Genomic DNA, 15,178 nt, shown 5'->3' with positions numbered 1-15,178 from the left:
TGATACATTCCTGCTCTAAAAGCTCCAGTCTCTTTGCTAGAAAGCTCTGTACCTCTCTGGAATACTGTTATATAGTGTGTCACAGCCCACTGGCCAATATTCCAGTGATCTAAATCCATTCAAGTCCTGGTCACTGCCTGGATTCACTTTTCAAGCAGCTATGCTTTGTACTTACATTTAGAACCAAAACTACATGTCTCAAGTACTATACTTGTTCCTTTGTGAAAGAGTCATCTATGTGGACCCTTTAAAAAGGGGAAAGCTTTTCTTAAAGGAGGTGTTCTTTAAACAAAGATAGTGCCAACAGCAGACTGGATACCTTTAACTTATCTTAAGGTTTTGAGCAAGGCCTAAGTACCAACTGCAAAATGGTTAGTATGTGTTTGCAGCTTTTGGCCTGTGGATCGAGTTAGGTATAACAATAAGGGTTATATTAACAATTCCACCAATGGATTTGAAGAAAAGTGAAAAGACATTGAAGTTTACTTGAAAATTCATACACTAGCAAACTGCCAGAATAACCTTTGAGATTTAGTGTTGGCATGGCTTTCCAGAGAAATTTTATGCTGTGCTTGACCAATAACTAAATGTTACATTGATGGTGTTGATGATACTGTGATAACTGCAGGATTGGCTTTAATTCAAGATTTGCATTTAACAGCTGACGGATTTCTGAACTTCTTAAGGCCTGTTTTTATCTTCTATTTTTAATTGCAGTGGAACAGCAACTTGACCAAACACCCTGGATCAAAACTGCAGTTCATTACAGTGCTTGTGGTGTTCTTCCTTCCTGTAATTGTTTATAAATATGCTTGATCTTCATAGATGAACAGAAATTTGTTAACTAATTTTTTCTATTAAACATTTTGTTTCTCCTTCAGTATTGAAGCTTTTTGAAGATTCTCTGGAAGATTCTCCAAGGTCTCTCTGGGTTTCATTCATCTATTCTTTTCGGTGATCCTGTCTGTATTGTTGACTTTTCCATTTTATTTCACAGGAGTATGACAGGAAAAAGTACCAGTCAAATAGACTGAGTTCATCTGAACTACAGATGCTGGCCAGCATGAAGAGACAACAAAATGAAGAATTATGGGATGCTGGGATCTCCCATGGGCTGAGCGCCGCACAGATCGATTGCTGTAATGTCGACCTAAATATGGGTGATGATGATGATACAGCAACCTGGAACTCTTGTTTCCCACCAGTAAGTCTAAACCCACAGTATTTTCTCAGGGGTCTTGAATACTAAATTTTCTTTGAGTAGAGTTGAAATTTAAGGTATCATTACCAAAGGCTCTTAGAACTTATCAAGTAAAACATTTAACCACGGCACATGCGCTTCCAGCATGTTCTCTAGTACCACCATGGATAAAAAGCAAATCCATTATATATATTCCTTCCTAGATTCCTGAATAATCATGTAGGCTGTACAGTTCATCACAATAGTGGCTGACAACCTGCAGGTGTGTGATATAGTACTTAAAAATAGTTCCAAAATGAATGAAACCCAGATATACCAGTCAGAAGCTACATTACAGTGTGAGTAATGGAAAGTAATTGCTTCTTACAATGATAAAGTCTCGTTACTGAAAAGCTAAATGTTTAAAGAACTGAAGCAGGAGAAAGCAGCATAAAGCTACAGTACTTCTGGGCACTTGGTGATCATTATGTATTTTACACCTTGGATCATTATTGTCCTGCTACAAAGTGGTACAGAATCACACACAGCTGCACTATGTGACAGTACTGCTATAAGAAGCAGAGTATTTGTTGCATTCCACCAAAAAGTATTGAATGTATGAAAGCACAGAGTAGCATTTCAGGAACTATATAAAGGTACTAGCAGGAGCTGCTGTAAAACTAGATAACCTCATACTCCATATATATATCAGCAATATAGCTGTTATTTTATTACAGTTGAGGCAATAATAAACAATGAATGTGGCTTAAATAAAGGACACAGCACAGCTCTGAGGCAAATCCAGTGTTAGAAAACTAAACACAGTTGTGTTGGTCCAATATAAACTATTGCAGAGTAAATGTTCTAAAATGGAAGGTTCAAATTACCTTCAAGGTTCTACAGGGTCCAAATAGAGGCCTGTAGCAGCAACTTTCCATAGTGAATGATCAACATAGTGCTGGAATTTTGGAGTACCCTGTTAAATTAAGGTTTCAAATGAGAAGAAATGTGTTGGTAAGTGGGAAATTGTACAAAGAAGAACTTGATTTACAGAGGAATATTTTGCAGGACATCAGAGAAACATTAGTTGATATTAACTATTTGATATACATCTCCATTTACACATTTTGTTAATTTAATATTTCCAATGTGTTTTTCTGTACTCATTAAATCGGCTCAAACATGGTACAAATCTGAAAGACCAGACAAATGGAACTCAATTAAATATAGAGAATAGAAGTCTCATTATTTTTTCAGCAGTTTAATTATAATGAAATTGATAAGAATATTTAGACACGTCAGGTTTGGATAATACAAATTACATGACTAAAACAAAATGAACTTTTAAAGTAAAATGTATTGCTGCGGTATTCAGTAAAGCACAATGTGATTGCAAAGACTTTGATATACTTTGATCTTACTGCCTTGATCAACTTCTGTAGCTTCAATCTAAAATAGTGTTTAGATATAAGAGGTTAGTAATATAATTTGCAATTTAATGTAGTTTTTCATAACAGCCCTTTTTGGCCATCTTTCTCAACATAATTAAAGAATAAAAAACAAGATTTTGTCTTTGAGAGAGTTCTTCACATTTCATTCAGCTGACTGAAGAGTTTGGTGTGCCTTACGCATCCAGCTTTGTCAGGTTTCTCCTTGCATTTTGCAAGGTGGACATTGAGGGTTCAAGATACAATGGCAAGAACTTCATTTCCAAGGAGGGATAACTTAGGAAAGAAACCTAATCTTTCTCAGATAAAGACTAACCACTTAGTCCCTCACGAAAACAAAGAAATTCAGATTTTGAGGTCTTCCATACCCATTTTCCTCAGCCTTTATGGAGAGCGGCACTGTACCAGTACAGGGTTAAGCAATCCCCAGGATCTCCTGCTTCATTTCATATTTTTCTTGCTGAGATATCAGCCAGAGCACCAGCTATTCATGGATATGATGGAAGTTTTTTGAGTATGGATTTGTGTGTTTAACACTACTCGATGTAATTCTGTTCCAGCATTTGCAAAAATGCAGAGTATCTATGTGAGGGTGATAAATCACTTTGTAGACCTTTGGTATCTAAGAAGGCTGTTAACAACATTTGTTAATGGAGGTGATTATTTAATCACCCCACATTCTTTTAACACAGAAGCTTTTAAAAGAGTAGTTGGGGGAATTGTTGGTATGCTGATGTTAAATGTCAGTATATTGTGTATACTTACTACATTTCAGAAGACTTGGGAGTAGCAATGCTGTGCCAGTATTCAAATGGTTAGCTGAAATGAAAGACTTTAGTCACACATTCTCTTTCTGTAAGACCTAAAATAATGGAATTATAGAATACTTTCGTTTGGAAGGGACCTTTAAAGGTCCATCCCTCCTACCACTGGGCAAGGACTGTTTCCACTAAACCCAGTTGCTCAGTTCCCCATCCAACCAGGCCTTGAACATTTGTAGGGCTGGGCAGTCACAGCTTCTCTGGGCAATCTTTCCAATGCCTCATCACCTGCATTGTAAAAAAATTCTTCCTAACATCTGGACTAAAGCTACACTCTTTTAGTTTAAAACCCTTGCCCTTTGTCCTGCCACAACAGGCCCTACTAAAAACTCTGTCCCCATCTTTCTTGTAAAGCCTCCTTTAGGTTCTGAATGGCTGCAGTAAGGCCTTCCCAGAGCCTTCTTTTCTCCATGCTGAAAACCCCAACTCTCTCAGCCTGTCTCCATAGGAGACATCTTTCAGTCCTCTGATAATTTTTGCAGCCCTCTCTGGACTCACTCCAGCAGGTCCATGTCTTTCCTGTGCTGAGGACCCCAGAGCTGGACACAGTACCCCAGGTAGGGTCTCACAGAGGCAGAGCAGAGGGGCAGAATTCCCTCCCTGAACCTGCTGTCGGTGCTTCCTTTGGATGCAGCCCAGGATACAATTGGCATTCTGGTCTGACAGGTCATGTCTAGCTCTTCATCCCCCAATACTCCCAAATCCTTCTCCACAGAGCTGCTCTCAATCCCTTCATCCCCCAGTACTAGTAAACTCCTAATTTTCTCAGCTTCCAGTTTTTATAAAGAAGTGTTTCTTATGTATATATTTATTCCTTATATATATATTTCTTATGCAAAAAATATATGTGTAGAAGTTTTTATGTCTCTGATCTTTATTTCTCTTTTCATCATTTGAGTTAAGAGAATTTTCAAATGCTCAATCCTTCCACAATCAGAAGTACAAACTGCAGAAAACTTTATAGATATATATATAGATATAGATATAGATCTGTAGCCATCTTCCAGTTGCATAGGTAAATTATTTTAGCAGTGCAATATATAGAAAAGAAATAGAAATAATCCTTATATTGGAATTTGAGAAATTAAGTACAGCTTGAAATTCTTGTCATGATTAAACTTTCATGCTTACATGTGTTTCCAGGTCGTATCTTTCTGATTCTTCAAATCAGTAGTATCAATTTCTTTCTCTTATGTTTTTCAAAGATAAATAAGGAGTATTTTTTTACAAATTTTTCTTCATTTTATACTTTTGTGTCATTTAGGTGGAATATATGGCAACAGCACCACCAGAAGGCAGCTTTTTGTGTATCTTTAATTTTGAAATATCTTTGATGTTGATGTTTTGCAAGGCAGGGCAGGGTATAATCATGTTAGATAGTGAATTTATGTATCAAAGTAATATTCTATATATAAACCACATTCTAAGTGAGTTTAATTTTTTTCATCACTTAACCATTTTTAGCCTGATTTCCAGAATCATTGAAAAGTGTCAAGTTACTGACTTTAATGAATCTGAGAAACCCTTGTGAATGTAAAGGCACATTGATCAATCACATTATTGAGCTGCAGTTAGAACAGATGTCCTTAACAACTACAAAACAGATATACTGAAATTGTGGATTTATATTCTATGATAGGCTACCAAGAACTGAATATATGCTGTCAGGAGAAAATGTTGATATGTAAGTGGTTTAGCTGCTGCTGTAAACTATGACAGCCAAAAAGGAATAAAATCACTTTGAATATTATACATTAGCTAGTATAGCCTCAGTTATAAATATTAAAAACTTCTACTTTAAAATGGGTTTACTTTGAAGGAGAATTGTAAACCCTTGTAAAATGTGTGTGGGGCACAGTTTCAATTCAATAATATGTGTATGTAGAGCTAAATATTTTTAAATATTTTATTTGACCATGTCTTACCTGAATGTTTTCTTAAATCTTAAGACCTGTGAAAATCCATGCTAGATTTGCAACACTATGAAAGACACAGTTCTCTATACTGCAGAATGTAATGTGAAGTTTATACTCACACATATATACACTATCCAAGAAAATCTGCAAAGCTTACAAAACATTTCTGTTTAAATGCCTTGTTTTATTCTAGAGATCTTGTAAGACTTTCTTGCCCTGTCAGAGAATTGGCCCATTCAGCTTCTTGGATAGCTGTTACCACACTTCAGACACCAATTCAGACACAACACAAACATTCTGGAAAAGATCTATATGAGAATTCAGGATACCTTACTTACATATGGTCCCTGTTTCTCATCAGAAATGCAGAGGAGAAAGATGATTCTCCTAATTGCTCACTGATATATCCTGGAAGCTTGTAGTGGTATAATAGTGATATAATGTTGTGTTAACAGAATCCAAATTATGCCCACCACTAAGACATGTCTTTCAAGTAAGGAGTGCTCACAGAGAAGAAAGATTACTTGTTCCACAAGCAACTTCCTAAATATCAATTCAGTCACATAAGTCTTGATCTGAAAAATATTTGAAATATTTCTTCCAGGCCATACCTAATTTGTGGAAGGTCTTTGGGCCTCCTTTGTGAGTCTTCAGAAAAGAAAGCCACTTAACACAGAAATGGTCTGGCAGAACTGAAGTCTGCCAGACTAGAGGAGTGTTATTTAAACCCAGAATTATGCCAACTGTGAGCTCAGTTTGACAACCCCTGGAGGGATCTGTTCACATCAAGTCAAATTGCAAAACTGAGGAAGAGTATTCTTTACTATGAAATGAGACTAAAAATTATTTAGACAGATATTCTGGTTCATAGACTGATTAATTCATTCTCTGTCTTGTCCTCATCTTCCACTAGCTATCATCTGGGAATTGCACTATCCACCACCAGGCAGTGAGTCATATTTGGTAGTAATTAGGATGTCATTCATCCCAAACATATATTTTACAACATCCCTTTCCATTTTCTGAAACCATGAGGACATACTCATTTTTATATTAATTTTGTTTTTAAAAATTCATTTCTTAACACTTTTTATTATTTTAGTATTTAATGTACTAAATTGTGCAAGTATTGTTAATGTATGCTTACATTTTCACTTTTGCATTTATTTCAGTGATTTGTTTAGAACTGCTTTTGAGGTGTGTAATAATGGCAGGGAGAGTCTCTTCTGGTATAACCAAATATATTCTGGGAGAAAATGTATTTGTGGATTTTAGAATTCTTGAATTTTTTAAATCACTTTATTGATTGTTCTTGCAAATACCTCTTTTTAATGCCATAAGCCAAATGTAGTTTGAAATTTTTGGGGCATGTACTTACAATGGGTAGGTAAGATTTGACTGGGAAATTATCATGTTTTGTATGAATATTCATACAGCTCTGTTAGCTATTCATGAACAGCTTAAACCAGGCTTCAAAGCTGCAGTGCCATGGAGAATCATATGTGCTTCAGTAATCTTCATTTAGGACTAAAATCAGTGTTATTGCTGCTTCTAGCCCTCTTACCTCTCCCTTGGTGTTTTATAATCTTAAAAATGGTTCGTTCTGCACAGATCCTACCAAGATTTTCTTCCTCTTCCTTCGCTTTGTACATGTGTTCAATCCAGACTCTTCTGTCGTACAAGACTTTACCACCCTCCATCTCTGAAATTTCCTGACTGTCCCAACACTCTCACAGGTAGCAGAGAAATAACTGTGTGATCTCCTCCTTAATTCATATGTACTTCCACCCAGACAAAAATCATCTTTAAAGTTGTACTTTTGTACAGTTAAGATCAGAATATCCATTTTTAATTTCACCTATAAGAAAAAAAGACTGTAAAATTCTAATATCAGAAGCTGCAAATGTATATGCTCATACCAGATCTCTGACATACTTCTAAACAATCCATTATTTTTGTTTTCCACAGCCCGTCAGTCAGGAGCATCGCTATCAGAAAGAAATGAGCCCACTTTCTCATTTCAGCCCACGGTAAGATTCCATTTATAGCCCAGGCAGTAAGGATTCAGTTAGAGTGTTCTGAATATTAAATGTGACACTCTTTGATTTAATCTTCAATCTCTTTTCAATTGCAACCTCCTCTCAGAGGGCTTTATTGCTCGTTTTAGTCATTGTCTACAGTATGTCTGAGCTGTCTGGGAACACAGAACTGAATTCTGCATGTTTTGGATGTACCACTGTGTATTTAAAGTATCTGACACAGGCCTTGCTCCTACATCTGCTTTGATGTGTGATTCAGCAAATCGTCCTCATCTCACATATATATACTGTCATCTATTTCTTTCTCCCTCTCTGCTTTGAAGGCTTAGAGTTAGAATTCTGTATGTGACTGTAGGTGTCAGGGAATCAATTGGTTCCAAAAGATTTTAATGCTACTTATTAAGAAAGGGTTTTTTTTTTTTCAGTAGATAGCCCAGTTAGGAGAGGGGGTTACAACACTCTGGGACAGAGCAAAAGGATCCTGTCTACAACATATTTTGTGTGTCAGATTTTTAGCTTGATCTGTTTTGTTTGGAATCAGGAACAAAATCCCCATGAATTCAATGTAAGGTGAGATGACAAGGGGAGAAGGTGGCTAAGGAAAATTAATCACATTGAGACTGTTGAGACAATCAAGATTAATTGTCCAGTTTCAGACCTGCTTTGTACCTGGGAAACCTGAACATCACTTTGCCAATTTTTTAACTGCCTGAACAAGAGGTGTACTAATTTTTAAAAGCAGTCCTATTTCACTTTCACTTGGTGTCATTAATGTGGATTTTGCTTGTCCAAGTTTTAACTGGATGATGTATGTGTGTTGGGGGGCAGGGATAGGAGGAGAGGACATTTCAGTTACAACTTTTTTATATTTTACTAACTGTCTGAAATGTTTTTTGAGAGCTCACTGTCAGTCAGTTGTGCAGGATAATGTGTTTTTCCTCACACAGATGTTTTCAGCCACTTGTCTCCCTTGCTATCCATATTTTTATGGATTCAGAATCTTCTGATTAGATTTTATGAAGTGAACAATCTGAAACTTTCTGTGCAAGTTCACCCAGATGCATCAGTTATTGCAAGACACAGCCATATATTTCCAATATATTTCTGGAGTTAAAAGAATAATCCTGGATTCCTGTTCCCTTTCACATGTAAATCAAGGTACTTATGTTTGTCTAGAAGACCTCTCTGCCTTGGGTGATGGCTGTCTAAGGAACCACCTCCTTATGAGTTGTTGAATGGATGAAGTGGACAGAGATAATTGACTACAGTCCACAGAGTACAACAGGAGGTACCTTGAGACAGAACTGTGGACTCTTTATTCCAAAATTGATTTTATAGTTCTGATGACATTATAATTGCCTATATTTTAGTGCAAGCTGCATTTTTTTGTCTTCTTTTTGCCCATACGTTGGTTAAGTCATGTTTTATTAAGTTATTTTTATGCATGTGCTAAAGCAATTTGGTACTTGGTACATTTTATATACTGGAAAAACAAATAAACACCATAATCTGTAAAAATAAAGTGTTTCATCATATCAAGTTAATATGTTCAACAATGAAAACTTGTATGTCCATATAATAAAATTTAAAACAAAATAGTATAATTTATTTCTTTGTTCTTATGCTATTTTAATCCAGTACACACAGTAGACTTCAATTTCCCTAGAAATCATTTTCAAGAAATGCAGGTGGTATTCATAAAATACCTGACTTGCAAGTGCCTCATAAATTCAGCAACCCTTGTGAACTGCCAAAAAAGCATTATTGGGCTGTAAATACAAAAGATGACAAAATTATGAGATCAGTTTGCATCATGATATAAAAACTGGAGATGTGACTTGAATACCATTATTCACATCGTTACCGTTCATTTATAATTGAAAACTGTAATGTTTTTCACAGAGGATGTGTACCTACAAAAGGAGGAAATAAAATTAACGGTAATTCTACAACTTAGTTCCTAAACTGTTTCTAAAGGCAATTTTAACAAATCCTGTATAAACAACTAGAAAATGTCTAAAACTATGTAAGCCTACTGTAGCTTTGTAGGGAACACATGGAATATTTGAAATAGAGCCCCTTTAGGTGTGTAGGTGTAAATGCTATGGTATAAAGACAGTTACACGGTGCATTTACTGAATTAACAAATAGTTTTTTGTAATGAGGGGTAAAGAACAGGTCTTGAGAATAATTTTTAAAAGTGTAGTAGTGATATCTTCTGGGAAATGAAAAGACACCAATGTGGAAGCTATTGTCCAGTAAATGTAGGTTCTGTCCATAATAAGATAAAAGGACAAGCCAGGAAAGAAAGCCTGTGAAGGTAATGGAAATTCAGTCAATAAAAAGACTCAGCTCGACTCATTGTCCATTGGTTCCGCTGGGTAAAGGTCATAAGTCTGCCAAGAATATTGCTCCTGCCATAGAAATCAGCCCACCTGGTGCTGCTCTGCAAGGCAGAGAACCAGTTAATGAAAGGAGACAGCTGGGGGCAGAGGCTGCAGGGCCAGGAGAGTGAGGTGACGTGGGTGTTTGGCCCTGGCCCTGCAATTCCCACAACTCATGTGCTGCTGGCACAACTCGGGAATTGCTTTCTTCTCTGCAAACAGGGAGCTGTAACGTCTGTGTTGCTTCTTCCTCCAGTGCAAGGACTACATTTTGCTATATAACCAGCATCTACTTACTAAGGTTTTCTCCTCCAAACTATTTGTGTGTTATAGAAGGTTTGGAAGTTTCACTAAAGGAAATCCTGGAAGATCGTAAGTGTTCTAGAATTTCTGCCATACTGAACTGTGATCTCCAGAGCTGCTCTCTGAAAAAAATGACTTGAACCTAATTTATTAGACTTTTATACACTTCTACAGATGCTCTCCAGAAAATTTATTTCTGATAAAAGATGATTTTTCTTCCTTAGAGAAAGGTTTCAACTTATTAGAAAATAAGTAACATTTGCCTCACTAGATCTTGTCTTGGCATCCCACTCAATTCTTCCAAACTACAAATAAAATGTATTCCTCTTGTTCAAACAGTTGTTCCACAGAAACTGCACTAAAGTAGGGCACAAATATTTCAACATTTAATTGAGTATCCTTTCACAAGAAGTATATTTTACTTAAATAATTTTGTGCCAAATGTGCATGGCTAAATTTTCAATTAGGTTTTATCCAGATGTTTCTATTTCAGTTTCTTCTGTCTAAAATTAGCTGATAAGTTCTGCAGCCTCTGACAAATGATTAAGAGCCATTGACCTACCTTCATGTGAGCTTGGTATGAGCTGACTAAAGCAGGTTGTCTTGTCATTGTAACCTACATTTGTTAAGTTAGACTGATTGGGATGTCATCATTATTCTTCCCTCTACAATCAAAAAAAACCAAAAAACCTAAACAATGCAATCGACCCAAAGAAAAGTAAATAACATTTTCATTCCTTTTATGGTAAATGTTATAGATTTGAGATTTGTCACCACAAAATGTTTCACTGATATGGACAGTGGTGTGTTTGAGAAGGACAATAACTTATAAAAAAAAAAGTTGCTGGTTTTACCTTAAGAAAAAAAAGAACCCAAATCCTCTGTTGCTGCTTTATCCAACAATGCAATTTTCTTATTTTTGTAGTGATATGCATGCACAGCATTTCAGGTAATGAATCATGAGATGCATAAACATGTACCTTTAACTAAAAGTATCTTTTAATGATATTTAAACTTGATGACTGGTAAAATTTAGGTATGTTAGTTATAAATATAAATTATCTGTAAATATAATAAACCTCTTTCTGTGCATTCTGAACACTATTGGTTCTAGAGAACAAATTATTTCTTTCTCTTTCTTTGAAATTTTCTTCTAGAGAAGTCTTTTCAGAACCTGTGGTTACCATATATATTGCCATTATCATGGTAGCTGACATTTGCATAATTTGCATAATATCAGTGATTCCAGCATAAAAAACACATCAGCTGTAAACTTTCAAATATTAAAAATATCTTCAGCTTTGAGACTACCATTCTAGTACTCTCATCCATCCCAGATGAAAACTAAACATTCCAATAGCTGGTGCATGTGTTATTATACCGTTGAGAGATTCTGTAAAATTAAACTCACCCATGAAATGGTGCAGTAAAAGAGGGATTGCAGCTATAACATTTATTTGCACTACACCAGAACCTCTCCCTCATGCAGGGTGTGAAATTCAGGTACAAGAGCCCTTTTTATTTCCATGCAAAGGTTTGAATAGCAGAATAACTTAGTTAAGTAACACATTTAAAGACTGATTTTTTCAAACAAAGAAGCATATTTATTCTTATGATTCATTATAAGATCATACAACACCATTACTTCTGCAAAACAGACAATATTACATTATGAAGTAATATAAAATTACACAACAGTTGTCAAAATAAGTGAACAAGAACAATGTATCACAAAATGTACTTTGGTTTTTATTTTACTTGTTCAGTTACTTACCCACAAAATAGAGTAATTTGCAGTAGATCTCCCAGTCGTTAATCTGAATTAGCAAAGTTCTGCTGCATTTGTCAGGCAATAATGTGCATGAAAAAGAACATGACAAAAAAAGTAAATGGCACAGGAACCATCTAATTGAACAGGTTACATTTTTTTAATCATGATGCTAAAAAGCTTAGCTGCAGAAAGGTTATGGAGAACCAAGTAGCTAACATGTTAAAGCTTGTTAAAATAATCCAAAAATGGCTTTCCCTTGTATAGGAATCTAAGAACATGGAAAGATGACAGCATATGCACTGAGGATTTCAATGTAAAACATGGCAAATGTTTTTTAACATGCTGTTACATCCATGTCAATGTAAGATAGTCTATTTCTTCTTCTTCTTCTTCTTTTTTTTTTTAATTTTATTTTTTTAGCTTCAGGACATACCAAGAATAATTTTATTGGTTGCACATTTTTCTGGGTATTCTTGGGCCGTTCAAACAAAGGCCATGCTTATATGTAAAGATGGAGAATAGGCAGTACAAGATTTTACCTCCAGACATGTCAGATTGAAAGGACAAGCTCCCTGCTCCCAGACTGGCAGAGTCTCTCCACACTCAGCTGAGCTCTTGCTGTGGCCCTTTACCCATGTGGCTTTTCCCAGGGCATCTCCATGTTTATGGATGTTTATGGATGTTATGCATCTCCATGTTTATGGATGACAGGTTGCTTTGGTCCAGCCACAAGTCAGCACCTTAGGTCATAGCCCATCTTCTGAAAACTCTGAGCCCTGGGAACTACACAGAACAGTCAGATGCTGTTGGTGGCTGGTTATGGAAAAAGAAATTACCTTGATTGCAACAAGACTTCTTAGTCACTAGATTCAGGTGCTTCCTGAACTGGTAGAAGAGTAAAACATAATTTCTTTTAAAAATTTTATTTAATTGTTAAAAGTATGCCAAAAAAATAAGTACATCCTACCTAACAGACACTTCATTAAATGTGCAAATCCATTGCATTCACTGATCAATGAGTATCTAATGTAGTTACTAGAATTTACTTGCTTCGGTTAGATTAACACAAAGGAATTTTGACACACCTTTGCAAATTCATTACTTCAAATTTATACACCTGATCTTCTGATAAATGAATCACAAATAGCAAGGCAGAAAGAGCTAGTACTTTACTTATATCAGGTGTTAAAACACTGGTTTTCTCTACTAGTGTCATTTATATTGCTAGTGAATATCCAGACTATAATCTAGCCAGCAAGCTAACATAGTGATGATCTAAAGGTTCAGTCTTTAAGTAAAATTAAATGTTCCTTCCATTTAACAGAAACTATGATAGCAATTTCATGTATTTAACTATAATACGTAGACCAAATAGCAAAATATATTAATAACCAAGACGTTAAACCTCCAGATTCAGGTCATTTGTATTTCTAGAGGTAGATGACTGTGTATGGTTTTAATAACCTGCACAAAGTTATTATTTCAACTTTGATAATGAAAGACAAACTGGAAAACATTAACAGGTGAGATTTTCAGCCAATACCAGTCAGCATGATTATAGTGTAGATACCTTTAGTAGCACCTTACTTTATCTAAATATCTTGTTTAGTAAGTAAAATTCACATCTCCTTTGTTATCCTTGAATCCAATCTAGCACCTCTAAGATAGTTCATTTAGATTTAAGACTTTAAGAGCAGATTCAAGTGTTCCCTGCACAGTTGCACTTGTACTTTTTATGATCTCATGGACAATTAAATTATTTGGCTTTTAAGGAAGTCCTTGCCTCCATTAGAAGTGCAGTGTTTGGCAAAAAGGACTTGCTGAAGTGGTTTGGAGGAAGGAAAAAGGCATTTTCTAAATATGCTTGTGATTTTCTCAATCTTAGTGCTTGGAAAAACAGAAAGTTCCAGTAAGGCATACAGTAAATGAAGATATTATGTATTAGGGATGGAATGAATCTGTCACTTTGACGGATTGTGAGGCAGAGAACAGATTAACAGATTACTCATAGTCAGAATGCAGCTCACTGTGAAAAATGTGCAGGAAATGATAAGTGTTGCTTTGTGCTGATTTAATGATATCTTGAAACTACAGTAGCACTCCAGGAAAATAACACAATTTTACTCATGGCTTGCTTTTTTTTTTTTTTTAATCATCAATGTATTGCAAGATTGCCCTTAAATACTTTTGAAAATAGGACTTTCAATTCATGCAAAGTCATAGGAAGATATATATTTATGTTATTTTTCAAGATTTTTGTTAAAATATGCATTCAAAAATCCTTGATTTTTATGTATAAGTATACTCTGTATTCTCTGTATATCTTCTGCTTCTGTGAACTCACTCAGTTTTTCATTTAAAAAAACACTGGTTTCCCCACCTGGAATTGAGTAGCACTGAACATTTATTGATGTAGAAATTAATACTGAATTTGTATTTGTTTATGGAATTTTTATGGAAAAAACTTACAAATTTTCAAGAACTTGAATTGTTTAAAGCATTTTAGATACAATAATGGACAACTTAAAACTCAGGTGATTTCATAATTATTACAGTCACATGTAGTGGCAGGACCTGAAATTAGTTTCAACATATTTTCAAATAATAATTATATTTTGTACATACATCAAACAAATCTCATCATTAATAGCCTACAAAAGTAATTGCTTCACTACTGAAGCTATTATTGAAGAATTTATTTCTATGGAAGTACTCCTGTTTAAAAAATAAACCCAAACCTCCCATTATGCATTCAGAACTTACATGTGACAAAGCAGAAACAAAACAATGTGTGTAGGTAATTTGCCTTAAGTTAATAAAGTTACACATGTGCCTGAAGCTGATGAGATATGGAAATAATTGAAAATTCACATCTTTTAATCAAGAGGAGCCTAACCAGCAAGTCATGCTCCAAAAAAGTTGGATCAGGGAATAGAAGAGGGGTCTTACAAGGAGCATTACAAAGCCAGGTGACTTTTTATTAATTTATCTAAGAACTGAGGTAATCTCTACTAAATTTTCTCAAATAGATATAATTGAAATTGAAAACAGGAGGAAATTAGGTCTCTATCTTAGCAAAGCTGGAACATACTTTAGATAGGAGCTGGCACTCTGCATTCAGTGCATCATGGTAAGGTATCACTTATGCACTTTCAGCATTTGCAGCAGGATTTGCTCCACATGATATTAAATACTGCTAATACAGCAGAAGTATGCACTGAGATTTAAGTTGATAGCTACACAAGATGTCAGGAATTGGTCCTTTTTTTTTTTTTTTTTTTGTTAAAATGTTTTTACAGTTGATTCATGCATTGAC

At 35.2% G+C, this 15,178-nt stretch overlaps 1 protein-coding gene across 1 annotated transcript in view; it reads left to right on the top strand.

Annotated features, from left to right (window-relative positions):
* The window catches only part of CFAP20DC (CFAP20 domain containing), a 63,277-nt gene that overhangs the window by 42,654 nt on the left and 5,445 nt on the right, over positions 1–15,178 (top strand). The window contains exons 13-14 of the mRNA XM_068202107.1: positions 998–1,204; positions 7,334–7,395. Coding sequence (XP_068058208.1) covers positions 998–1,204; positions 7,334–7,395 — 269 coding nt within the window. The remainder of the gene's footprint in view (positions 1–997; positions 1,205–7,333; positions 7,396–15,178) is intronic.

This window comes from Anomalospiza imberbis, chromosome 11 (genome assembly GCF_031753505.1).
Source record: "Anomalospiza imberbis isolate Cuckoo-Finch-1a 21T00152 chromosome 11, ASM3175350v1, whole genome shotgun sequence".
Classification (NCBI taxonomy): Eukaryota; Metazoa; Chordata; class Aves; order Passeriformes; family Viduidae; genus Anomalospiza; species Anomalospiza imberbis.
Note: the sequence above shows the minus strand (reverse complement) of the source record. Positions and strands in the feature narration are given on the sequence as shown.